Source organism: Erinaceus europaeus, chromosome 6, assembly GCF_950295315.1.
Source record: "Erinaceus europaeus chromosome 6, mEriEur2.1, whole genome shotgun sequence".
Lineage (NCBI taxonomy): Eukaryota > Metazoa > Chordata > Mammalia > Eulipotyphla > Erinaceidae > Erinaceus > Erinaceus europaeus.
Window position 1 is genome coordinate 31,560,429 of NC_080167.1, and position 27,449 is coordinate 31,587,877.

At 39.1% G+C, this 27,449-nt stretch overlaps 1 protein-coding gene across 1 annotated transcript in view; it reads right to left on the reverse strand.

Annotated features, from left to right (window-relative positions):
- The window catches only part of DISC1 (DISC1 scaffold protein), a 457,161-nt gene that overhangs the window by 369,241 nt on the left and 60,471 nt on the right, over positions 1–27,449 (reverse strand). Inside the window, 2 exon segments of the mRNA XM_060192533.1 lie at positions 438–562; positions 15,256–15,399. Of these exon segments, the coding sequence (XP_060048516.1) occupies positions 438–562; positions 15,256–15,399 (269 nt within the window).

The window sequence follows — 27,449 nt, forward strand, 5'->3', positions numbered from 1 at the left end:
GTCTTGTGCAGTCCATTTAGAGCTCTGCCTCCTAACAACTGTTATTTTACAGTCCACACTGATAGAAGTTTCCATAAAGAATTTTCACAGCACAGATTTCTTTCTGTCTCTCAAAAGAATCTTTTAAAGGTCACAATGAAAAGAGGTGACAAACTGCCCTGGCAGACAAGGAAAGCATATCCAAAAGGCAATGAAGAATATTAAAAAAAAAAAAAATGGGCACAAATGCTGCTGAGCTTTCAACCCCCATTTGTAATAAGATTCTTGCAAGCCCTCTAGCCATCTCTACCAGCCCATCCTTATTGTATTTCATGGGTGGATGGTCACAGTTCTAATTGCTACACTCAAGCTAAGCACAAAACTGTTTGCTGCATTTTACTTAAATGGCTTTTTTAAAAAATGCAGCCTTATCTGTTAAAGATCTGCTTACCTGAAATTTCTGCTTTTTTTTTGAAGAAGCCAGTCATATCTAGTGATATATACATGCAGGTTGTCCTGAGCAAAGGGTCCCAGCATCTTGGACTCCATTCTGAGTGGGGACTGGGAATTTTCACTGCCATCCCTTAACATAAAACAAACATATTAGCACCAGTTTATAAAAGTTGAAACCATTAAATCTTACAAGAATATTGAGAATAAAATTTCACCAAGTGGCCCACTTGGTCTCATCCTTAGATGGATCACATGTGTGAGACCTCTAATGTAAGTTTCTGCTTCAATTACATTATGCTGGGACTTTTTTCATAGTCAAATGCTGTTACTGACCTGTATAATAGTCCTTAGCCTGGAAATGTAAAATGCACACAGATTTCAAAGACTTAGCATAAAATAAAGACTACAAAATATCTCATTAATAATAAATAATATTTAATGTTCATTAAATGTTGGCATGATAATATTTTAAAATACTGGACTGAGTCATATATATATATATACATATATATTATATACATGTATATCTTCTTATTTGTATAGCTGCTTGATGATTTAAAATCATGTGTGTGGTTTATATTATATTTCATTAGCTATCACCAACCAGACAGAGCCAGATTCCAGGGTTGATCTCAGTTCTAAGGTTAAAGGAGATCAGGAACAATCAAGGTGGTATGACCACAGACTTGACTGTAAGACTAAATAGAGCATGGGCATTGATAGCTTGATTCATACTCCCAGCCTGCTTCTGTCTTTCCCTAGTACGGTGGGGCTCTGGGGAAGCAGACCTCCAGGACATATTGGTGGGGTTGTCTGTCTAAGGAAGTCTGATTGGCATCATGCTAGCATCTGGAACATGGTGGCTGAAAAGAGAATTAACAAACAAAGCAAAACAAATTGTTGAACAATCATGAACTTAAAGGCTGGAATAGTGCAGATGAAGAGTTGAGGGGTCCTCCATTTTGCAAATAGCTAGTAAGCATATTTTAGTTATATTCCAAAGGGCCAGTGGCTTTACTAGTTTTTTTTTCCCCTGAGACTGAAATCTGATATGCAGGTTATTGTCTGGGGAGATAATGTCATGGTTGGAAAAAGGACCACAAAGCTGGATCAGGGAAGAGAGTAGTTCCCAAATATGGGAAAGATGCATAAATATTGTTGACTGTAAACCCAATCTATTTAAGTCTCTAGTTACAACACAGCCTCTAAGCCACCCCATTTTTAAGTTAAAGTTACAACAGCCAGGAAAGCCACTTAAAGATATCATATATATATAAGATTGTCAGTTCATTCTCTTGTACTGCATAAAATAGGAATAATAAAACTAAATTAACAAAAGAAAGCAAGTTAATGAAAGTTGACACTACACATGCCAGAGCAGTGTTCTGTTCTTTCTCTACTTTGCCCTCTCTCTCTTAAAATAAAAATAAAAACTGCAGAGGGTTAAGCGCATGTGGTGCAAAGCGCAAGGACAGGAGACGTAAGGATCCTGGTTCAAGCCCCCAGCTCCCGACCTGCAAGGGAGTTGCTTCACAGGTGGTAAAACAGGTCTTTGGGTGTCTACCTTTCTCACCCCCTCTCTTTCTTCCCCTCCTACCTCCATTTTTCTCTGTCCTATCCAACAATAATGACAAGAAAATAACTACACAATAAAACAAGGGCAACAAAGGTGAATAAATAAATATTTTAATTAAATAATTTTTTTTAAAGAAGGTGAGTGTTCACCCAGTAAAGCGCACGTACATGGCCCAGGTTCAACCCCCAGTACCACATCAGAGGTACTATAGCACCAAAACTGTATTGTTTCTGTTTATTTCCTTTTCTCTGCTTTTGTCTCTTCATCTCTCTCTCCTCACTCTGTTCCCACCCCACTGGGTCTCTTTATTTGCATGGAAAAGTTGGTGAAATTGTGTATGTGTGAGGTGTTATTTCCACAAAAATGGAAAAGAGATATGGTGATAATAACTATTTTCATGAGCAAAAAAAAATTGACTACATGGAAAATGTCCACTATTCATTCCTATCTTAATTACGTATTATGGGGAGGGGGGGATTCCGGAAGATGGCAGAATGAAAAGCTGCTAGTGGCTTGAGCTCCGACCACATCTACTGGAAATGGTAGGATTTTTTGCCTTTAGTAGGACAGTCAATAAGGGGTCATAGTGGTGACACCAAGGCAGTGACTATAACTGCTTTCAATATAACTTTATATAACTTATAACTTTCAATTTGGGTTAGAAAATAGAGTAAAAAGAAAGGGGAAAATTTTTTTTTAATTATTATCCCCAAAGCGCACCCCCCCATAACAGGTTCCTAGGGGCCAGAGATCTGCTCCTAGCAGGATCCCTTGCTGAGCTTCTTTCTTTGCCAAGATTCCTGTCCACCAGGGGGTGTCATTCATTCTAATTCTATTCCCTTCTGAAACCTTTGGCCTTTTTTCTTGCTAAGTAGCCAATCAACTGCCTCTGCTCAAGGGACCTGAGGCAATCTGGAGCCATCCAGCTGAAGACAGGACAGTATTTTAACTATGTTCTATTTTATTAAAAATACAAGATAAACGTGTAATCCTTTCCCCCCTCTCCTTCAGGTTGACCAGAATTAACTCTTACTGTATTTTCCATTGTTAGGGGACTAGGTGTCTTATTCACTACTAAAATAACTTGTTTCACTCTTCCTTCCACACCTACCCATTCTCTCCCTCACCCCCACATAGCTAATTAAGTAATAAATAAATAAATAAATAACTCTTTCCTTTCACTGCTCTTTTATTACTGTTCTTTCTCTTATCTTTTTTCTCTCTCTTTTTTCTTCTTTTTCTCATTCTTGTCACCCTTTCCTCCTCCCTCCTTCAGCTTTCTGAATTCACTGATACACATTTGGGAATTATTTTGGGAAAGAAATCTGACACAGAGTGGACTCTCTCTGTGTGTATCTCTGCTCTACTTCCCTTTCTCCTCTAGCTACCCCTAGAATATACAGTGGATAGGAGATTTGCATAACTGTCTATTCTTGCTACTCTTGTCTAGTCCTGAGGGGTTTTTTTGTTTTATTTTTTTTACTTTCTTAACAATAAGCTGCCTCTGCTCAGGAGGCTTGTGGCAATCTCGGACAGGTTTTTTACCCTTCTATATTTTATTATTAATATTATATAAAGGTGTATCTCTTTTCTCCCCACCTTTAGGTTGACCAGAAATACCTCTTAGGGTATCTTTCATTGCTAGGGGACTGCGAATCTTATCCATTGCAAAAGGAACTTGTCTCACTACTCCTACCTCCTCTACAGACTCTCCCCTTCTCCCTCCTCCTAGATAATTAAAAAAATAAAATAAAAAATTAATTAATTAATTAAAAAACTTTTCTTTCACTGCTCTTTTATCACAGCTCTTTTTCTTATCTTTCTTCTTTTCTCTCCCTTGTTTCTCTTTTTTTATCTTGTCTTCCATTTCTTCCTTCCTTCTTCTTTGTCTTTCTGAATTCACTGATATTCATTTGTGAATTATTTTAGGGAATAAATCTGACTCAGAGTGGACTCTCTATGTGTGTATCTCTGCTCTACTTCCCTTTCTCCTCTTGCTACCCATAGAATATACAGTGGATAGTAGATTTGCATAATTGTCTATTCTTGCTATCTTTTCACACACTGGAGACATTGTTTGGCTAACTGGTAGTTATTAAACTGCTTCAATCATTGCTTCAGTTGCTATTGTAATTCCTGAGGTTGGTGATTGCATTTGTCATAAAGGTATTTAGTACAGTCTTGCTTGTACTCAAAACACAACAACTGAGGAACAACAGAACATAAAAAAGAAATACATCAAAAAAATGGGTAAATAAAAAACAAATAAAACTGCTACTACCATGAATGAAGACAAGAGCCCAGAAGAAACTACAAGTCAGCCAGAAGTAACCATAGATAAGAAAAGTATGCAAGCAATAATAAGCTTATTAATCACAGAAATGAAAACAACATTGGAGGAAAGGAATGGCAGTATAAGGGAAACAACAGTTGAGACCCCCAAGGAAAATACTGATTATCTTGAGGAAATTAGAGAACTGAAAGCTGAAATAGCTGTAATGAAGAAAGAAGCTGAGGGAAGGGAAAGCAGACTAACAGAAGCAGGAAACAGAATTAGTCAGACAGAGGATGAGTTAGAGAAAATAAAGAAAGAGGTGAAAGAGCTCAAAAAGAGATCGAGAGACATTGAAAACAACAATAAAAACATATGGGATGATCTCAAAAGAAGTAGCATTTGTATAATTGGCCTGCAAAAGGAAGAAAGAGAGGAAGGGAAAGGAAACATTCTAGAGGAAATAATAGAAGAAAACTTCCCAGACCTGAACAACAGAAAGGACATCAAGATTCAAGAGGCCCAAAGAGTTCCAAACAGAATCAACCCAGACCTGAAGACACCAAGACACATCATAGTCACAATGAGAAGAAGTAAAGATAAAGAAAGGATCCTAAAAGCTGCAAGAGAGAAACAAAAAGTCACATACAAGGGAAAACCCATAACTCTCAGCAGACTTCTTCACTCAAACTCTAAAAGGCAGAGGAGAATGGCAAGATATCTATCGAGCCCTGAATGAAAAAGGGTTTCAACCAAGGATAATATATCCTGCTAGACTTTCATTCAAACTAGATGGAGGGATCAAAACCTTCTTAGACAAACAACAGTTAAAGGAGGCAACCATCACCAAACTGGCCCTGAAAGAGGTTATAAAAGATCTCTTATAAACAAGAACATCACTATAATACTTGCAATATATCAGAGCAAACAAAAATTTATTTTGAACAATGGCACTACAATACATTAAATCCATAATATCAATAAATGTCAATGGCTTAAACTCACCCATCAAAAGGCACAGAGTGGTTAGATGGATCAGAAAACATCACTCAACCATATGCTGCTTGCAAAAAAACCTATCTGACAAAGATAAACACAGACTTAAAGTGAAAGGATGGAAAACTATCATACAGGCTAACGGACCACACAAAAAAGGCGGGAATAGCCATTATCATCTCAGACACAATAGATTTTAAATTAAATAAAGTACTAAAAGATAGGCAAGGACATTACATAATGATTAGAGGATCAATCAGCCAAGATGACTTAACAATTATTAACATCTATGCACCCAATGAGGGACCATCTAAATACATCAAGCACCTACTGAAAGAATTTCAAAAATACATCAATAGTAATACAATAAGAGTGGGAGACTTTGAAGAACATTGAAATCATCCCAAGTATCTTCTCAGAACACAGTGGAGTAAAACTAACATTTAACAGCAAACAGAAAATTATCAAAAGTCACAGAATTTGGAAACTAAACAACATACTCCTTAAGAACCACTGGGTCAGAGAGACACTCAAGCAAGAAATTCAAATGTTCCTGGAAACAAATCAAAATGAAGACACAACCTATCCAAATATTTGGGACACAGCTAAAGCAGTATTGTGAAGGAAACTTATAGCCATACAACCACATATTAAACAACAAGAAAAAGCTCAAATGAACGACCTTACTGCACACCTCAAGGACTTAGAGGATGAGGAACAAAGGAACCCTAAAGCAACCAGAAGGACAGAAATCACTAAAGTTAGAGCAGAAATAAACAACATCGAAAATAAAAGAACCATACAAAATATCAGTGAAGCCAAATGTTGGTTCTTTGAAAGATTAAACAAAATGACAAACCCCTATCCATACTCACAAAAAAAAGAGAGAAGACTCAAATTAATAGAATTGTAAACGATGGAGGATATATTAAAACTGGCACGACAGAAATCCAGAGAATCCTGCGAAACTTCTATAAAGAACTATACGCCACCAAGCTAGAGAATCTGGAAGAAATGGAACAATTCCTAGAAGCATATGCCCTTCCAAACTGAACCAAGAAGAACTACAAAATCTAAATGCACCAGTCACAGACAAAGAAATTGAAACCGTTATTAAGAATCTTCCCAACAACAAAAGCCCTGGACCAGATGGCTTCACAAACAAATTCTACAAAACTTTCAGGAAACAGTTAGTACCCATACTTCTTAAGCTTTTCCATAAGATTGAAGTAACAGGAATACTTCCTTCCAGCTTCTATGAAGCCAACATCACCCTGATACCAAAAGCAGATAAGGACACAACAAAAAAGGAAAACTGGGAGTCAGGCTGTAGCGCAGCAGGTTAAGCGCAGGTAGCGCAAAGCACAAGGACCGGCATAAGGATCCCGATTCGAACCCCTGCTCCCCACCTGCAGGGGAGTCGCTTCACAGGCGGTGAAGCAGGTCTGCAGGAGTCTATCTTTCTCTCCTCCTCTCTGTCTTCCCCTCCTCTCTCCACTTCTCTCTGTCCTATCCAACAACGACGACAACAACAATAATAACTACAACAATAAAACAACAAGGGCAACAAAAGGGAATAAATAAAAAAATAAAATATTTTTAAAAAAATTAACAAGGAAAACTACAGACCAAAATCTCTGATGAACATAGATGCCAAAATATTAAACAAGATCTTGGCCAACTGGATAAAGCAGCACATCAAAAAGATTGTTCATCACGACCAAGTGGGATTCATTCCAGGAACACAAGTCTGGTTCAACATACATAAGTCAATCAATGTCATTCACCAAATAAATAAAAGCAAAGCCAAAAACCACATGATTATCTCAATAGATACAGAGAAAGCCTTTGACAAAATCCAACACCCATTCGTGCTCAAAACTCTACAAAAAAATGGGAATAGATGGGAAATTCCTCAAGATAGTGGAATCTATATATAACAAACCTACAGCCAACATCATACTCAATGGACAGAAGCTGAAAGCATTCCCCCTCAGATCAGGGACTAGACAGGTCTGTCCACTGTCACCATTACTCTGAAACATAGTACTGGAAGTTCTTGCCATAGCAATCAGGCAAGATTGCCTCTCCTAATCCATATCAAATAATATTGCATCAGCCAATCGCAATCTAATCAACGCAACAATTGCCACCTCAACATGCTTCAGCTCAGACTGTGTCCAGAGACTTCAGGTGTGGAATGACAACACTTCAGCTTCATTACTTGGGTGTTACCTTTCCTTTCATAGCATTCTCTAATTCCATCCCAAGTGGATCACTTTCTAACAAAAGCCCAAAACCTAGATATATGTCAGGTTCTCTGAGAGAGAGCATATGTTCACATGTATCCATAAACAAGTGCAAAATATATACCTGAAAGCAGAAGTATACTAGAGTTTTCAGTGAGTACCCCCCCCAACACTTCCTCTCCATTATTCTAACCTTTGGGTCCATGGTTGCTCAACAATTTGTTTGGCTTTGTATGTTAACTCTCTTTTCAGTCACCAGGTTCCAGATGCCATCAGGATGCCTGCCAGGCTTCCCTGGACTGAAGATCCCACCAATGTTTCCTGGAGCTCAGCTTCCACAGAGACCCACCCTGCTGGGTAAGGAAAGAGGCAGACTGGGAGTATGGACCGACCAGTCAACATCCATGTTCAGTGGGGAAACAATTACAGAAGCCAGACCTTCCACCTTCTGCAAGCCACGACCCTGGGTCTTTGCTCCTAGAAGGATGGAGAGTGGGAGGGAGGGGATGGGATGTAGAGATTGGGTGGTGGGAATTGTGTGGAGTTGTGCCCCTTCTACCCTATGGTTTTGTTGATTTATCCTTTCTTATACAGAAAATAAGTTTAAAAATTTATGTATTATGGTAATAATATGGTAATATGAACCATTATTATAAAAACAACATGGATATAAAAGAGAAGACAGGAAAATAGTCATTAAAATGCTATCAGCTCTTATCTCTATATGATAGGATTACTGTTTTTAGCTAATCTTTCCAAGTTTTCTATAGTAAGCATTCATTATTTTTATAACTATAATAGAAATGTTCCCTATCACATTAACCAAATAACTGTCCTATTTACTTAAATGTCTTAACAAGCTAACTTATTATAACCCTTAATCAAAACAGACATGTCTGTGTGAAATCAGTCCCATCCAGACATTAATATCCTGGTTATTTTCCTAGAATCATAGTAGGAATCTATAGTTTCTGACACTGAGACATAAATGAAAACTTTTCCCTGTCCCCCTAAAGTCTCCATCCTCACAGAGTTTAGCACTCATATATTACTGATTAAGATTCATCAAGTAGAAGTATGTAGCTTTATGTTCTTGTTTACACATTCACACAGTATCTTAGTCCCTCTACATTTCTTAGGAAAAAAATGAATAGCTGATTCAAATATGTATCATGTTTTGTTTATTTCAATTTAATCCTACTGCATTTTATCCAATCAGTCAACAAAATAAAATTATCAATTCCACATGCTATGTACCATGGTTTATGTCTGTGCCAGGAACACAGAAGTGAATAAGACTTGGTGCCTACACAGAATACAGGAGATCAAAACACCCACAGAAAATACAAAGCAATGGGATCAAACACATTACTACAGGAACTGAAAGAAATTTATGCAAATCTCCCACTTCCTAAATCTTAGCAAGGCACTTAGAAAAAAAAGTGAGCCAACCACTCAGTAAATCATCTCTAATATTTTCAAAACAATGCCATAAAATGTCATCTCAGTTTTCTCTAAATTAGAAAACTGCAGGTATGGAGCAAGGAATCTTGGCTGACTCGTGGATCAGACAAAGATTCAGTTTCTTTGAATATCTCAAAAATGCTTCCTTACAATAATATATTAACTAATAAGAAAATTTAAGACAGGTTTCTTTCTGTTTCACATGCTTAAAAGTAAATGACAATAGTAACAATGATAAAAATTTGAACTGGTCCTAATAGTACAAATTGAGAACTTACTGTATACCAGAAAAATCACTTCTACCACACTCCTCATTATAAACCTAAGGTGAAAATATTATATGTAATTTCCCCCACTATTCAAAAGTACTGTGTTTCTGTGACATCTTCTCTTGGAAAAATGGCAATTACTATGAATTTATATGGAATATTTTTAGCATTTCCAGACTCAAGAGGATAGCTTACCAAGTCATAACAGAATACATCAAAAAAAAAACTAACATCTGGTAAAAGCAGGAATGATACAGTAAATGTATAATCTGGGGAGAGTAATTTCTAGAGAAAGAAGTCTGTCAGTATCCCCTATTCACTACTCAGTCTATACTGCCTTTAGAAGGGCTACCAGAAAACAAATGCTGCATTTTATTTTCATTTCTCACTTTTTGTTACAAAAGTGAAAGTCCTTTTAGAATTTCTTTCCATTAGTAAAAACAAGCTCTCTCTCTCTCCCTCTGTCTCTCTCTCTCTCCCTCCCTATCTCTCTCTTTCTCTCTCTCCCTATCTCTCTCTCTATATATATATATATATACATATACATATATTACATATAGATGAAAAGCATTACAATTTTGTCTATGAATGACAAAAGGAAACTGTCAGGGAAATTAAGTAACTTACTCTGTCATAAAGACAGCAAGCAGCAGAATTGAAGAATCAATAATTCATCAAGCTGATCTTCTCTTTGAAGTCCTCTCCAGGACATTATATGTCTTTGAGGTTACAATCAAGATTATGAATTTCCATTTTGTTCTGGCTTCTAGCTATATGCCATCTAAACTGCTTGCTTGCAATTTACAGAGAGAACTGAGAAAAGAAAAGGCCACAAAGGGCCTTGTGTTGTTCCTGATAGAGATGACTGGCAACAATGGAAAGAGGGATCTATTCAAGATCTAGGCCCATCATTTCTGTTTGGGAATCTCAGGACTCCCTGACTAGGGCCCCCGCTGATGGGGTAGCCTGATAGTGACTAAAGGGTCATCATTAAAGTATACTGGTTTCTTACCCTTATTCAGATTTTGTAGTCCTTAATTTGATAAGGTTAGCTTTGGAGTGAGTGAAGAAAGTATAACAGGAAGTAGGTGAGTAGGAGTAGACACTATTTATAGAATAGTCTAAGTAGACACTATTTCATTATGAACTTTATGGTGTCTTTTTAGATCTTTCTACTTGCTTGCTGTATATACTGACTCACTACAGACTATTGTGCACTTTTGCTTTTGACCACAGAATGTGAGTTCAGATCTATAAGGATCAGAGGTCACATAGGTTCCTAAGGTGAATATGGGTCCCAGATCAGATCAAATCGGTGGGGTTTACAGTCAACAATATTTATACACCTTTCCCATATTTGGGAGCTATTCTCTTCCCTGATCCAGCTTTATGTTCCTTTTTCCAGCCATAGCATGATCTCTCCAGACAATAACTTAGATCCACCTGCATATCAGATGTCAGGCTTAGAAAAAAAAAAAAAAAGCTACTATAGTCATGGGCTCTTTGGAATATAACTAAAATAGGACTACTAACTATCTACAAAACAGAGAACCCCCCCAACTATTCATATGAAGTTTTCCAGCCTTTAGGTTCATGATTAATCAACAATTTGTTTGGCTCTATATGTTAACTCTTGTTTTCAGACAGATTTCAGATGCTACCATGATGCCAACCAGAATTCCCTGGGCAGATGACCCCACCAATGTGTCTTGTAGCCCCACTTCCCCAAAACCCTGCCCCACTAGGAAATGAGAGAGACAGGCTGGGAGTATGGATCAACATGTCAATGCCCATGTTCAGCAGGAAAACAATTACAGAAGCCAGACCTTCCACCTTTTACACCCCATAATGACCCTGGGTCCATAGTACCAGAGGGATAAAGAATTAGGAAAGCTATTAGAGGAGGGGATGGGATGCAGAGTTCTGGTGGTGGGAACTGTGTGGAGTTGTACGCCTCATATCCTATGGTTTTTGTCAGTGTTTCCTTTTTTTATACATAAAAATTTAAAAAAGAAGAAAAAGCTCATTAGTTACCTACATTCATCTTTCTTTTGCAGTAGTAAATTTCTAAGCAATAATTTATTTCCCAATTTGTTCTACTTATGCAAATATTTAGAGTTTGCAGGATTTCCTAAACAGATACCATCTGTATTAGGATGAGAGTTATTGAAGGAAATCAACATAGAATAGAAAATTAGTTACAGAGAAGCTACAACTGGGTAACTGGGAATTCTCTATATTGTCATTATTCACATTCATTACTTAATCCATAAGAAAGCTCTTGTGTTTAACCAACCTCTTTCTCTCATATTTTGATTCAGGGCATAAAAAGCCATCTACCAACAGCTGAGTGATGGCCCCAGGATACAATGTAGCTCAGTACTGAAGCAAGGAACAAATTTTCATCTTCCAAATCTTCAGTCCTCTGAGCCATGCTCCCTTTTCCTTCTATAATATTGTTCTCTTTAATCATTCTCAATGCTTGATCCCTAATATCAGTGCAAATTAGCACTGCCTCTATGAACTAATAACTATGTAAAATGAACAAATCCCTTAGGGGCAAGATATTAAAATATATCAGTATGTTCAACAGCACTTGGTGCCAACACAGACTTAGGTGTCTGAGACCCACACACAGACTTGAAATTTCATGCAAGTCTCCTACATGAAGCCCTACCCTAACATTTCTACTTTTAGCTTTTATACATGAATCATGTAAAGATGGATAAACCACATTTGTAAAATTAGATTGCATCAAGCTCCTGGTCCCCACCTCTTGGGAGAAAGCTTCATGAGTTGTGAAGCAGTACTGCAGGTGTCTCCCTCTCTCTGTCTCTCTATCTCTCTCTCACTCTAGCCTTCCTTCTATATGTCTCTCTGTAACTATCCAATAAATAAATAAATAATAAAACATTAAAAAGAAAGAAATTTTACTATTTTATCCAAGCCACTTCTCCTGTATCCCTAGTCTCAGTAACCTACACCACCTATCTAATTACATAACAAAAGCTCTGAACATATTTTGCTCTGAGACCCCAGGTTCAATTCCCAACACCACAATAAGCCAGAGAAGTGCTCTGGTGTGTTGTTACTCCTACTCCTCCTCCTCTTGTCCTCTTTCACCCCTCTCTTTCTCCCTCTCTTCCTTTCTCTCTCTCTCTGCTTGTATTTTTCTCATTGTATCTTTCTTTCAATAAAAAATAAAATATAGGGTGGGGTATATAGCACTTATGGTTATACAAAGAGACTTTCATGCCTGAGGCTTCAAAATCCAAGCTTTGATCTCCTACAACACTATAAGCCAGAGCTGAGCTCTGGTAAAAATAAAATAAAAGAAAAGAAAATATGCTTTAAATTTTGGGTTACATAGTAGGGCATTCAGGAGTAGTAAACAGTACTACAGGTGTCTCTCTGTTTTTTTCTTCCTCTTGGTCCCCCTTTTCCTCTCAATATCTGGATATTTCCATCAAATAAAGATAATAAATAAAAGTTTTAATTGTAATACTGTGTCCTAAGTAGAAGCAGATCTAAATGGTCATAACAAACCTGATCGTTGGAGCCAGGCGGTGGCACACCTGGTTGAGTGTACCTGTTACAATGCACAAGGACCCAGGTTCAAGTACCTGAGCCCCACTTGCAGAGGAAAACTTCACATGTGATGAAGCAGTGTTGCAGGCCTCTCTCTCTCTCTCTCTCTCTCTCTCTCTGTCTCCCTCTCTATTTCCCCCTTGCCTCTCAATTTCTCTGTCTCTAGTAAATAAATAAAATATTTTTTAAAAATATGATCCTTCTCCAGCCTTTACCCAGGGTGAGAACTCAAATGGTTCAAGTAGGTAGATAAGCATAATGGTTCTCAGACTTTTCAAATATGCCACCACACAGGATCCACCTCAAAGGAGCTTGACTTACCTGGGATTAAACCTGAACATGTTAAAAGTCCCCAGGTGTGCCGGGATAGCCTGAGGGTACTTCTTCCCGAGCCAGTGCTCTCTGGGTTGGAGAGAACTCAACTGGAGCCAATCTAGGCTGCTGTGTGGGAGAGGGATCAGGAACTCGTGCCGCACCAACTTCGCAGGAGATACACTCTGGAACTCTCAGAGCCGGAAAGCAATTTCCAAGTGTCTTTAATCAGAAGAGCAGCTGTTTTTATACTCTCCAAGTAGGGTGGAAACAGGATGTGATATAGAGAGGTTGGAGAGAAAAGTGACTGGTGAAAATCAGAGTGTGACAAGGAGGGATCGGAGCAGGCGAGAATCCTATCACTGAACCACCAATGCCCTGGAGGGAGTGCTTTATGTAAATGTAAAAGTGATTTATGTAAATAGACCAAAGCTTTGAATGGGATTAAATCTATCCCTATATAGGCATATGGTTAAGCAGAAGCAAGGGGGAGCTGACATACTATCCAACACAGGTGATTCAAATTTGGAGCCAGGATTGAGAGTCACTAAATTTAAAACAGCAATTACTCTATACATATAACTGAACCTAGAAAACCATCAGGAAGTAGAAACAGTAAAAGTTTCTCAGGAGTTGGAAGTAGAGCCTTGGTAAGGATGTTTTCATCTTTTAGTCAGAAAGGACCATCTGTGGATCTCATAGGTTAAACACTACAGAGGAATAACATACCCTAGACAAAATTATACCCCACCTCCTCAGAATAGAACTCAACAACCAGACCTGTGCTTGTTCAGGTGCTCTCCTATCAATTAGAAAAAACTATTTTTGGGCCTAGACCTCGAATAAATCCCTCTCTCCATTGTTACTGTTTCTATCAGGAACAACAAAATAGACCTCTTTGTGGGCCCCCATAGGACCTTGCGATCAACTTGGATCAACAATGGTAGAGAATGTTCCTTCCTCTGAAGGGAGGTTGGGCAACATACTCTATGCTACACCTGAGGAAGATGGGTCAATATTGGGGCAGCTTGTAATTTTCCTACTCACAACCACAGAATGTGAGCAACGATCTATAGGGATGCAGAATTCATATACACTCCTAAGATGAATATGGGCTCCAGATCACATCAAATCAATGGGGTTTACAGTCAACAATATTTATACCCGTTTCCCATATTAGGGAGCTACTTCTTCCCTGATCCAGCTTTCTGGTCCTTTTTCCAGCCATGACATCATCTCCCCAAACAATAACTTGGATCCATTGGCATATCAGATTTCAGGCTCAGGGGAAAAAAAAAACTAGTATAGCCAAAGGCCCTTTGGAATATAACTAAAATATGCCTACTAGCTATCTACAAAATGGAGGACTCCCCACCCCCACCCCACCCCCCACCACAACTCTTCATCTGCACTATCCCAGCCTTTAGGTCCATGATTGGTCAACAATTTATTTGGCTGTGTATATTAATTCTCTTTTCAGCCAACAGGTTCCAGATGCTAGCATGATGCCGACCAGACTTCCCTGGACAGACAACCCACCAATGTGTACTGGAGCTCTGCTTCCCCAAAGCCCTTCCCTACTAGGGAGCCCTTCCCTACTACAGGTTGGTAGTATGGATCAACCTGCCAACACCCATGTTCAACTGGGAAGCAATTACAGAAGCCAGACCTTCAACCTTCTGCATCCCACAATGACCTTGGGTCCATACTCCCATTGGGTTAAAGAATAGGAAAGCTATCAGGGAAGGGATCGGATACAGAGTTCTGGTAGTGAGAATTGTGTGTTGTACCCCTATTACTCTATGGTTTAGTCAGTTTTTCCTTTTTATAAATAAAAAATTAATGTTAAAAAAGCAAAGTAAAAAAAAAAAAGAAAGAAAAAAGGATTTTTCAAGGAAGTAAAACCTGCTCTGGTTCCTTATCCTAGAAGGAACCCTTCTAGCTCAGTCAACAAAAAGGTACTTCCCAGAAATAATAGGAAAGTTCTATCCAACTAAGACCTATACAGTTCAATGCTACATTTGAGCTGGAGACCAGAGAGAAACAGACACAAGTAGAGGAAGTGTGTGTGTGTGGGGGGTCATCCAAAGTACTTACTGCTGTGTAGACAGAGACAAGGCAGAATGAACCTGTGCACCCAAGTGATGAAGGATTTTCTTCACTGCTGGCTGCCTAGAAGGAAACTGAAGGCAGCAAAGGGAGTTCTTCACTTTCTCCAGATCTTCTAATCTGTTTAAACATCTCAGCTGGAGCCCAGAGTGGTTAGAGAGAGAAAGAAAATGAAACTTAAAACAGATAATACAATATCTCTCCCAGTCAACATTTACCTTAATATCTTAAAGGTTTCTAGGCCAGAGCTTTCATCTTTCAGTTGGCGCTTTTAAAAAATCTTGTCTCTAGGGCTTCTGGAGGTAGCATAGCAGGAGAAGCACAAGGACTGGCTCCCCACCTGCAAGGGAGTTATTTCAAAGGTGGTGAAGCAGGTCTGCAGGTGTCTCTCTTTCTCTCCCCGTCTTCCTCTCCTCTCTTCATTTCTCTCTGTCCTATCCAACAATGACAACATCAACAACAATAATAACTACAACAACAATTTTAAAAAAACAAGAGCAACAAAAGGGAAAATAAATAATAAAAAAAATCTTGTCTTTTGGATGTGAACACAATCTGGCTGTGACATCTGTCACCCCATTGATTGCTAGGGTTGATTCAGTTGATCTGACTGGCTAGGCAGGTGTCCTCTTCCTCCTTCTCCATTCCATGTGCATCCCTCCCAAATCTGCTCAAAGAGGATGGTCTTCCCTGAATAGGGACAAACATGGTTGAGGGTATGTGAATAGCTGCACTTTCCTTCTAGAACCTTTGAAACAAGCTCTCAAGGTTGATTTGTAGGAGAATGTAGGGTGGTCAAGCTTCCAAGATTCCAGACACAGCCAAATAAGGTACTGCATGTGGCAATCTGCCTTTCTTTAAAATGAAATTTTTTTAAAAAAAACTTGTCTTTTTACTGATAATACAGTCCTGCTACATCTCATTTTTCTATCAGGGATTACAACTTGTGTATTTAAAATGCAAATAAAGACAACAATGAGATACCACTTCACTCCTGTGAAGAATGTCATAGATCAGAAACAACTTTAACAACAAATGCTGGAGAGGTTGTAGGGGCAAAGGGACACTGCTGAACTGCTGCTGGGGATGAAAATTGGTCTAAGCCCTGTGAAGAACAGTCTGGAGAACTCTCACAGGGCTAGAAGTGCATTTCTCTGACAGTCAATGACTTGGGTCATTTTTTCAAATGTCTCTTGGCATTTTGTATTGCTTCTGTATTCTGTTCATATACTCTCCCTATCTTTGAATGGGGTAATTTGGATTTCTGTTGCTGAGTTTGGTGAGCTCTTAATATATTTTCGTTATTAGCCTCTTGTCTGATGGATGGCATGGAAAGATCACCCATTCTGTGAGGAGACTCTGTTTGAGTGATGGCTTCTTTTGCTGTGCAGAATCTTTTTAATTTGTTATCATTCCAGGCTTCTATGAACAACTATAATGATGCCAAGCTAGAAAGCCTGGAAGAAACTGATGAGTTCCTAGATACAAAGTTCCATAATAAACATAGAGCATCTAGAAAATATTAACAGGTCAATCACAGCCAAAAAATTGAAATAGTTGTCAGAAATCTTCCCAAGAATAAAAGTCCTAGACCAGATGGTTTTACAAATGAATTCTATAAAACCATCGAGGAAGAGGCAACTGCTACTTTTAAAACTCTTCCAAAAGATTGAAGACACAGGAATACTTCCTTCCAGTTTCTAAGAAACCAACATCACTCTGATATCAAAAGCATACAGCGATACAAGAATAAAAACAAAGAAAAAAAAAACCCTACAAACTGATTATCTCTGATGAACATAGATGCTGAAATACTGAACAAAATTCTAGCCAACTGGATACAGCAGTATATTAAAAAAGATAGTTCATCAGGACCAAGTGGTAATCAAAGTGATTAATAAAAGCAAGACCAAAAATCACATGATCAAATCAATACATATACAGAAATTCATTGGAGAAATCCAACATTCCTTATGATCAAAACAACAAAAAATGGGAATAGATAGAAAACTCCTTAAGATAGTGGAGTCCATATACAGCAAAGCTACAGACAAAATCATACTAAATGGTGAAAAACTGGAAGCATTCCTCCTCAGATCAGGTACTAGACAGGTCTGCCCACTAACACCATTACTATTCAACATAGTGGGAGTCGAGCGATAGCGCGGAAATTAAGCACACGTGCGCAAAGCACAAAGACTGGAGCAATGAAACCAGCTCAAGCCCCTAGCTCCCCACCTACATGGGAGTCGCTTCACAGATGGTGAAGCAGGTCTGCAGGTGTCTATCTCTCCCCCCTCTGTCTTCCCCTCCTCTCTCCATTTCTCTCTGACCTATCTAACAGTGACGACATCAATAACAGCAAACATAATAACTACAACAACAATAAAAAAACAAGGGCAACAAAAGGGAATTAATTAGTTAATTAATTTTTAAAAAGAAATACATACATAATGTTGAATGTTCTTACCATCGCAATCAGGCAGGAGCAAGGAATTAAAGCGATACAGATTGGAAGAGAAGAAGTCACTATACATAGAAAAACCTAAAGAATCCAGCAGAAAGCTTTTGGAAATTATCAGGCAATATAGTAAGGTGTCAGGCTACAAAATTAACACACAAAAGTCAGTGGCATTCCCTATAAAAACAATAAGGTACCAGAAGAAGAAATCCAAATATCAATTCCTTTTACTACAGCAGTAACAACAATAAAAGAGCTAGGGATAAACCTAACAAAGAAGTTAAAGAATTGTATACTGAAAATTATGAGTCACTCTTTGAGGAAATAGAAAAAGACATAGAAAAGTGGATATTTCCTCTTCATGAGTTGGAAGAATTAACATCAAAATGAGTATACTGCCCAGGGGCATATACAAATTTAATGCAATCCCATCAAGATGCCAACCACATTTTTTAGGAGAATAGAATAAGTGCTACAAATGTTTATCAGGAACCAGAAAATAACTATCTTGAGAAGAAAGAACAGAAATGAAGGCATCACACTCCCAGATCTCAAATTGTTTTATAGGGCCATTGTAATCAAAACTACTTGGTACTGGAACATAAAAAGGCATACTGACCAGTGAAACAGAACTGAGAGCCCAGAAGTAAGCCACCACAACTATGAACATATAATCTTTGACAAAGGTGCCCAGACTACTAAATGGGAAAGGAGAGTCTCTTCAACAAATGGTGTTGGAAAAATTGGGTTGAAACATGCAGAAGAATGAAACTGAACCACTTTATTTCACCAAACACTAGATACTAACAGATACTTGGAGAAAAATATTGGCAAAACTCTTTTCCATCTAAATTATAAAGGTATCCTCAATGATACAAATCCAATTACAAAGAAGACTAAATAAAAAATAAACCAATGGGACTACATAAAATTAAAAGCACAGCAAAAGAAACCACCACTCAAAGAGACCCCCTTACAGAATGGGAAAAAATCTTTACATGCCATACAGGAGACATGAGTTTAATCATCAAAATATATAAATAGCTCACCAGACTCTGCAACAAGAAAACAAATGACCACATCCAAAAATGGGGAGAGGATATGAACAGAATATTCTGTATGTAGGAGATCCAAAAGTCCAACAAAAATATGGAAAAAATGTTCCAAGTCATTGATTGTCAGAGAAATGCAAATAAAGATAACAGTGAGATATCATTTCACTCCTATGAGAATGTCATACATCAGAAAAGGTAGCAAATGCTGGAAAGGTTACTTTTTTTCCCCCTTTTTTATTTCGATAGGTGACAGAAAGAGACACCTGAAACATTGCTCCACCACTTTTAAACCTTGCCCCCTGCAGGTAGGGCTTGGAGACTTGTGCACGATAATGTATGAGTTTTAATGGGTATACCACCACCCAATCCCAATTTTGTCTATTTTAATCTCATCAATATGTAGAAAGAAGATTAAGAAGTCTTTTTAATTGTTGCATAAAAATGAAAAACAGCAGCGGGTTAAGCGCACGTGGTACTGTTGTTAAAATTCGGTGGCTCTGGCCGGGCTGGCTTGCTTCACGGGCGGGTAACAGAGACGCGGAGACAATGGCTGGGCAGGGAAGCTGTATTTCTTTATTCAGGAACAACGATTCATAAGCTAAGACAAACTAATCACCAAACAGAACTCTGCTGTCTCTTTGCAGCGGCACAAACACTCTCTCTCTTACTCTGAAACTCAGGAACCCTCTCCCTTACTCTCGAACTCAGGAACTCTCCAACTCTGGAACTCTGGAACTCTCGTACTGGGGAACCCTCTGAAACTCTGGCACACTGGAACTCTCTCTTACTCTGTAACCCTGAAACTCTCGAACTCAGGAACTCTCTCCCTTACTCTGGAACTCTCGTACTCGGAAACCCCCTGAAACTCTGGCACTCTGGAACTCAGGAACCCTCTCCCGGGGTTCCTTGGGGCGGGGCCAAGCGGGCCCGCGAAATTAACTGGATTGATCCAATTCTCTTGGCGGGGGAGGGCTAGAACAAACCAATGTAAAGCATACGACATGGTACAAAGCACAAGGACCTGCGTAAGGATCCCGGTTCCAGCCCCCGGCTCCCCACCTGCTGGGGAGTCGCTTCACAGGCGGTGAAGCAGGTCTTCAGTTGTCTGTCTTTCTCTCCCCTCCTCTCTCCATTTCTTTCCGTCCTATCCAACAACGACAACAACAACAATAACTACAACAACAATAAAAAAACAAGGGCAACAAAAGGGAAAATAAATATAAAAAAGAAAAAATGAAAAACAAACATTTGTAAGAGATAACCAAATTTTGCAATAATTTAACTGTAATGCTTCGTCACTCAGCTCATCCTACTACATCATTCTCAATACACACTTGTTGATTTGTTCTCAACAATTTCAGTAAGATATGTTTGCAGCATCTGTTCTTCCTCATGAAGAATTTATCAAACAAAATTAATTGAGTGATAAAGACTGCATAGTAGTGAAATTCCAGGTGCTTCCCCAGGTTGGGGTATATCATGTGATAAATAAGTTCTGTGTATATGTATGTATGCACACACACCAGGTCTTCAACAGGTTCTCAAGCAATATCATTCAGTTTAATGCTTTTCTGTTGCAATACAGATGAGCAGATATCATTTATTTTTGGAAGATGGCCCCTGTAAGTACTCTGCATGTTACATCTCCCTGTGTCTGTGTAGGTTTTCACAGGTATTTCAGTTTCCTCCTATATCCTGTGGTGGGTGTGTAATACATCTTGTGATGGAAGAACTTCCTGTCCAGAACTGTTTCCACTCTGTCCCATGGGATAGTCTCTAGTCACCTGTGACCCTAAATTCAAATAATTGGATTAGGAAATGAATGGATAAATAAAGGAATTAACTGCCTTCCTACAACAATGATATTTTCTTCAAGGGCTGTTTGCACAGATGCTGAAGAAAATTGTTATCATTGTACATATTCACTGTTCAGAATTTGACATGAATGAGTGTCATGGAATATGTCCATTATTCCTACCAATTCTAATATTTATTCCTACCACCTCCTCCACTTCTACTATCAAAACATCTAACATTTTACCACTACCAGCAAAAACACCACCACCACAGCAATTATTATTCTATAAAGAGCTTTATTACTGATTCAATATTGATTTACAATATTAACAGATAACAGGGGTATAATTCCATGCCATTCCCACCACCAGAGTTCTATGTCCCAATTCCTTCCAGTGTAAACTACAGCAGTTCTCCCAAAGTCACAGATGAGTTGACTATTAACAGAATAATATCTTAAGGCTCCATCTAATCCATAAAATTCTGTAGAGAATAATTTAGAATGTATGCCTAGAATGCAGCTCTTCTCTTTTCATATTTGGTGTTATACATGCAAATATAATAAAAACATCTTCATATAAAAATATGATTTTAAAACATGGTCAATGCTATTTAAAAATACATAAACTCTGAAAGAAAAACACTTATTCAAATGCAATGTCAGATCCTCCTATGTGAAACAAATTTTTGTGCCATGTTCTTCATCTTAATTGAATTTAGATATATGATCAATCATTACCAAAATTATTTAATCATTGTGCAATTACCAACTCACTTAACAATCTAGATATAACTTATAAACGAACTAGTTCTATATGCTATTTAGCTTATAAGGCATAGTATAGCTGTGAGAGAAATTAAAATAGTAATTCCATATAACAGATTTACTACACCAACAAGGACATGAGAAATTTCTGGCATACAATAAAACAACTTACAGACTTGGCCAATGAATTATGCACCTTTTCTATATCAACAGGAACCTTGCAGAAAAACACTACTGAAAATTTAAATAATCCATTTAAGGTTTCTCCTTCAGTGGAACTGTTTTATCTTTCTTCATGTGTGCTGAAGTATTTTTGGACCATTGTACAGACTGTTATGCCTCTCAGATATAAGAATATACTATTGAACTTGAAGCAATTTTCTAAAATCATACAAATTAAAGAATCCAAACATTTATTATTTCTCTCTATTGGTTTTGGTTTCATTCAGTTTTCACTATTAAACTGAACATGACATTCAATTAGTTCCTATGAATAGACTCTTCATTAGTAATTTGCTCTGCTACTGTTTTCACAAAAAAAAATAAATGAAAAATTAACTGGAAACATCTGCCAGCACTAAAAACCAGCAGATTCTCATCCTTTTAATACAATCTTTCAAGTCATTTTTTTTATGAAAATGTCATTTAACATATTCATATACAGTGGTATTCAGGATATTAGGGGTGCACAGTTGAAAAACCATCATTATTATTTACAAATTTAATAAAAATCACAATGTTTATAGCTCTTTCTACAATAGACAAATGAAATACACCAGTGTCAAAAGCATTTAACTAAATGGTCTCTGGATAACCACACGGCAATATAAACAGCTTAAATTTTTGAGTAGCATAAAGAAATCTAGATAAAAATCAAATCTAAGAAAATCAAATAAATTATCTCCACTGGCCTGACTTATTTCTCTCCCTCAGTCAAGCACTTCAAGAAAACCAGCCTAAAGATATGGGAATGTGTGGGATTCAAAAGGAGTAAATTTCTTCTTGCTTAGGGATCACATATTTGAAGAGTTTTAAAATCTAAAGAGTACTTTGGTATTCCTTCATCCTGGAAAGAAATGCCTATGAAGAAAGGACAGTGGGTCAGAAAGTAGAGAAAAAAGTAGAGGGGGTCAGAAAAGGACATAAAATCTGTCCTGGAGCCCTGATGTTTCCTGGGGAACTGAAGATTTTTTAATTTCCCTATGACCCAAATAGAGGCCACAGAGTTATCCAGAAGATACTCCAAAAGAGCAGTACTACCCCCAACCCTATGCAAAAGGTTTATCAGTTGAATATTCAAATTAATCTAAATGCATCCAAGAGGCCAGAGCAATATGTAGTTGGGGTGTTCTGCTTATTTATGGGTTTATCTTTTTTGTTTGTTTGATTTTTGTCATCATCAGAGCCAACTTTTGTTGCAGCCACCCTTCCAGGTCAACCTTTTCAGACAGAGAAACACAGAAAGAGAACAGCACCATAGCATTGAAACTTCCTCCAGTGTTGTGATGTAGTATACCAGTCGACCACAGGAAGTCAGGCACAACACTCTGCTGACATCAGCCTTGGTGAAAGAGCATACAGTAATCTGCACAATGAACTGTGGGTGGATCCAGTCTGTGCAAATGTACAAAGCATTCTGGGTGGACTGAACAGACTCAAAAGCACAGCCAGCCAGAAGTCTGCTCTCTTTGGCTGCTGCTGCTTCTCCTGGTCAGACACATCTCAGCTGAGGCTGTTCTAGGTGCACGCCATAGCTAGTTCTCCTGGGAACTGAACACATGTGACTCAACTAGATGGTATACTCTATGACTACTCTACAGCCATGAGCAACCTATACATCAACTGATAATTGTTTATCTCGTGGGACTGAACTATTGATAACTACTCAAGAACTTTATGGACCTAGCATATTCTTTTTTTTTTTATTTATTTGGATGGACTTAATTTTTTTTTTTAATTTTTTATTTAAGAAAGGACTAGTGAACAAAAGCATAAGGTAGGAGGGGTACAACTCCACACAATTCCCACCACCCAATCCCCATAACCCACCCCTTCCCATGGTAGCTTTCCCATTCTCTATCCCTCTGGGAGCATGGACCCAGGGTCGTTGAGGGTTGCAGAAGGTAGAAGGTCTGGCTTCTGTAATTGCTTCCCCGCTGAACATGGGCGTTGACTGGTCGGTCCATACCCCCAGTCTGCCTCTCTCTTTCCCTAGTAGGGTGTGTCTCTGGGGAAGCTGAGCTCCAGGACACATTGGTGGGGTCTTCAATCCAGGGAAGCCTAGCCAGCATCCTGGTGGCATCTGGAACCTGGTGATTGAAAAGAGAGTTAACATATGAAGCCAAACAATTTGTTGAGCAATCATGGATCCCAAGCTTGGAATAGTGGAGAGGAAGTGTTAGGGAGGTACTCACTGCAAACTCTAGTGTAATCCTGCTTTCAGTTATATATTTTGCAGTAGTTTATGGATACGTGTGAACATAAGCTCTCTCTCACAGAAACTGGTGTATATCTAGGTTATGGGACTTTGTTAGAAAGTGAACTACCTGAGATGAAATTAGAGTGTACTATTAAAGAAAAGGACCTAGCATATTCTTAACCTCTAATGATAACTGCCTATTTTACAGTACTTAAAATAATGTCCCATACCTCTGCACTGCCCTAATAAAACCTTTATTCCCTTAAACCTACTCTCAATCATCCCTCAGCTGAATCCATTATGCACCACAGCCAAAGCCCCTTTTAATTTTAAGTTACAACACTCCAGTATAGTAAGAACAGGGTTCTGGAACAACATATTTCAAATTGCCAAGCCAGTCTATTAGTAAGTGGATTTTTAAAGACAGAAAGTCAATATATTTTCATGAATTAAAATAGAACAAAAGCATTGTCAAAGCTGGCTGCATTTTTGTTCTACATATGTATGGTGTATTTATTACCAAGGGTTACTGTCAAAAACTGTGAAAGCGACTAACCTAGAGAACTAGAAGTCTAAGCATTAACAAATATCTAAGTGCCGGCAAAGGACTGATTAACAGCAAAATCTTATATAGTAGATGTTATAAGAAAGTTAACCTTTGATGTGATCCTGCACAAAAAGAATGACTCTCAAACTGTAGTCTAAATAGGTTCTCCAGAAAAAAAGCAATTTTGTAGAGCTGTAAAAGGCAGTAGCCTTGAAATTCCCTTTTTATGCAGTTGTCTGTTAAGTGCTTTTAGTATGAGTTGCTTGTAGTATGAGGTGGAAAATTCCTTGCCCCTTCCCCCTTGAATAAGCAGGACCTAATCAGTGAAGGCCACCCATTGTTCGAAGGACCCTACATGGGGACAAGCCTTATCAGGACCTTTGAACAGACTTTGTGGTGTGCTGTCTACTGGATGGCTGGTCATAGCCGATGGCAGGAGGATGTGCCTGGTTGAATTCTATTGGTTGTGTGATCTTACTATATTTGAAACTAGCCCGCGCTTTGCTTTGAATGGATCATGCTTTTGCTAAGTTTGAAATGATTGGATCTTGTGTTTGCTATAGCCTGTTATTGGATGTAGGTTGATAAGGTGATGTGCTCCCCCTCCCTGAGTGTAGTCTGAATTCCTATAAATTGTATGGTTTGAGCCCTGTTCGGGGTCGAGCTTGGTAGACTAACACCAGTCACCATCTCGGCCCGGATTGCAATTCGTCAATAAACATCTTTGCTTCCTTATAGTGGATGGTGGTTTGATTTATGCTCGCTAACATTTGGAGGCCCCAGCGAGATCCCTCAGACGGGTATTCCTGAGGACAGCCCATCCTGGGTCCGGACCCTCGGAGGCCTTGGAAGTCCTGCCCGGCGCCGGTAAGTCAGGCCTGAATTTTGCATGGTACCATTTCTTTTCCAGCTCTGCACCTCCGGAGGATCAGTGAGTCAAGCTTGATTTTTGTGTAAGTCCCCGCGGGGCCTGGGGGGTCTGTGGATTGCGGGACGCCGCGTTAAAAATCCCAGACCGCAGCGCTGGGGAGTGACGACTCCCAGGCTGCTGGGGTAAGGATCTGGAACAGGGTCCGCCCCGGGACCTGAAACAGGGTTCACCCGGGACCTGAAACAGGGTCCCCTAAGGATCTGGAACAGGGTCCGCTTCCGAACTGTCTCTCGTGGCCACTCTGTGTTTGTCTCCTTTACTCTCCTCACTTTGGCAATTCGCGAAAAGGCTGAGCCTGTTAGTGCAATTGAGGGGGTCTGGCCGGAGCTACTCTCCGGTGACTCCTGAAGGCCTAACTGGCAACATTCCTTAGTAGCGGCGGCCGGAATGGTAATTGCCCAATCTTGACTGAGTGAGTGATCTGCTGCATGCATTGTGTGTGTGTGTGTGAATGCCGCGTGCCTCACGGCCTTAAGGCTACGGGGCCTGAGTGGGCCCTAACCTGCGTGTCCGTGGAGTCGTTTCAGCTAAACGGGGATTCTCAACTTAGTTGAGACCAGGGCCGGGGATTATACGGCTACCCCTAAAGCTAAAACTCCTTAAGGTCCCGCGAGGGGCCCGGCCAGGCGGGCACAGTTGAGTGTCTGACGTCCTTCGGATGTCAGTTCCATTTTCCCCACTAACTATCTGTCTTGTCGGCCTTGTAGTCATAGCTGGTTGTCTCTTCGTTTGTCTCCTTCCCTTATTTTGTGTTATGGTACCACAGGAGGTTAAAGGTTAAAAAATTTTAGAAAAACTGGAGTCTCCATTAATAAAAACTTCTTGCAACCTAAAAAGGGAAGAAGGTCCCAAGTGGACACCCTTTGGGTTGATAGGGAAAAACTGTGTGAGAATGAGAAAACAGTGTGCCAGCTGGCTGTAAGAAAAAGTATAAAAAGAACCCGTGAAATCTGGGGTGTTAGATATTGTCTGGACATTTGTTAAGCGCGCTTGTCTGTCTGTGTGTGTCTTGTCTGTTTGTCAGTCTGTGTTTCGTGTTCACTTACTTTCACTTTGCAGGAATGGGCCAGGCGGCATCTACCCCACTGGACCTGGTTACTCATAGTTTGGGGGTAGGAGTGCATAAATATAAACTCATGACTTTTTGTTCCTCAGAGAGGCTCACCTTTGATGTAAGATGTGTTTCTGTGCTTTTTTTGTGTCCCTGTGTCTTTTTGGTCAACATTAAGAAATCATCTCAGAGCGACGGGACCAGATTTGGTTCCGGCCTGAAGTTGCCAGCTGAATTTTGCCTTGTCTTTGTCTCTCTTTTAAGCCTGAGTAGCAGAATCATGTCCTCAGGCTAGTCCAGGCAGGACCCTGAGGGTGCCACCCCGCCCTCACAGGAGTCAGGAGGGCTGGTCACAGCAGGGGCCTGGAGCCGGGCCAGGCAGCAGCTCTAGTGCAGGGGCGACACCCCGCCCTGCCTCGGTGTGGCTGTGACCTGGGACGGGCCCATGGGTGCAGATGGGTGATAGAGCTAGCATGTGTGTGGCTTTACCCATGCCCCTGGAGCTGACTGGAGCTGTCTGAAAACTGTCCTTGGTTCTCTTGGGCTCCTCGTGGAGAGAAGCTGAAAGAATTTGTTTCTTCTTCCTTGTTTTTTTAGGGCTAGTTAAGGTTGTCCTAGGAGCTATTGGATAAAAAGAAAAATATTAGTATATAAATGTGAGATGTTTCATCTTGAAAAATTGTGTGAGTGCAGATCTAAATTTGTGTTTGACCAGGTATGTTGCTAAGATGTGTCTGTACTGGTTAAAAGCTGCTCTTTTCAAACCCTAAGCAATCAGCCCAGATATATAAATGATAAAAAGGTGGCAATGAGATGTCTTACATGTTTATATGTGTGTTTTAGGTTTGTTTTTGTGGCCTAAAAATGTTAATCTTAAGGTTAAAAGTGTAAGTAACTTTAAAGCTGCATTCTTATCAAAGTTCTTTAAAAAAAAGAGTTTTCAATACAGTTCTTATGTGGTAATATAAGGGTAAAAATTCATTTGCTAAGACAGCTAAAGATTTAAAGTCTTAAGTATTTAATGTGACAATTCATCTTCTCCAAATTGATATGCAAATTATCTATTTTATAGATATTGGTCCACAGCAAATTTGGCATTTGTCTGACATTGAAAATGCTTTGAGAAGTCACTAGTATGTGTTAACTCTCTAAGTA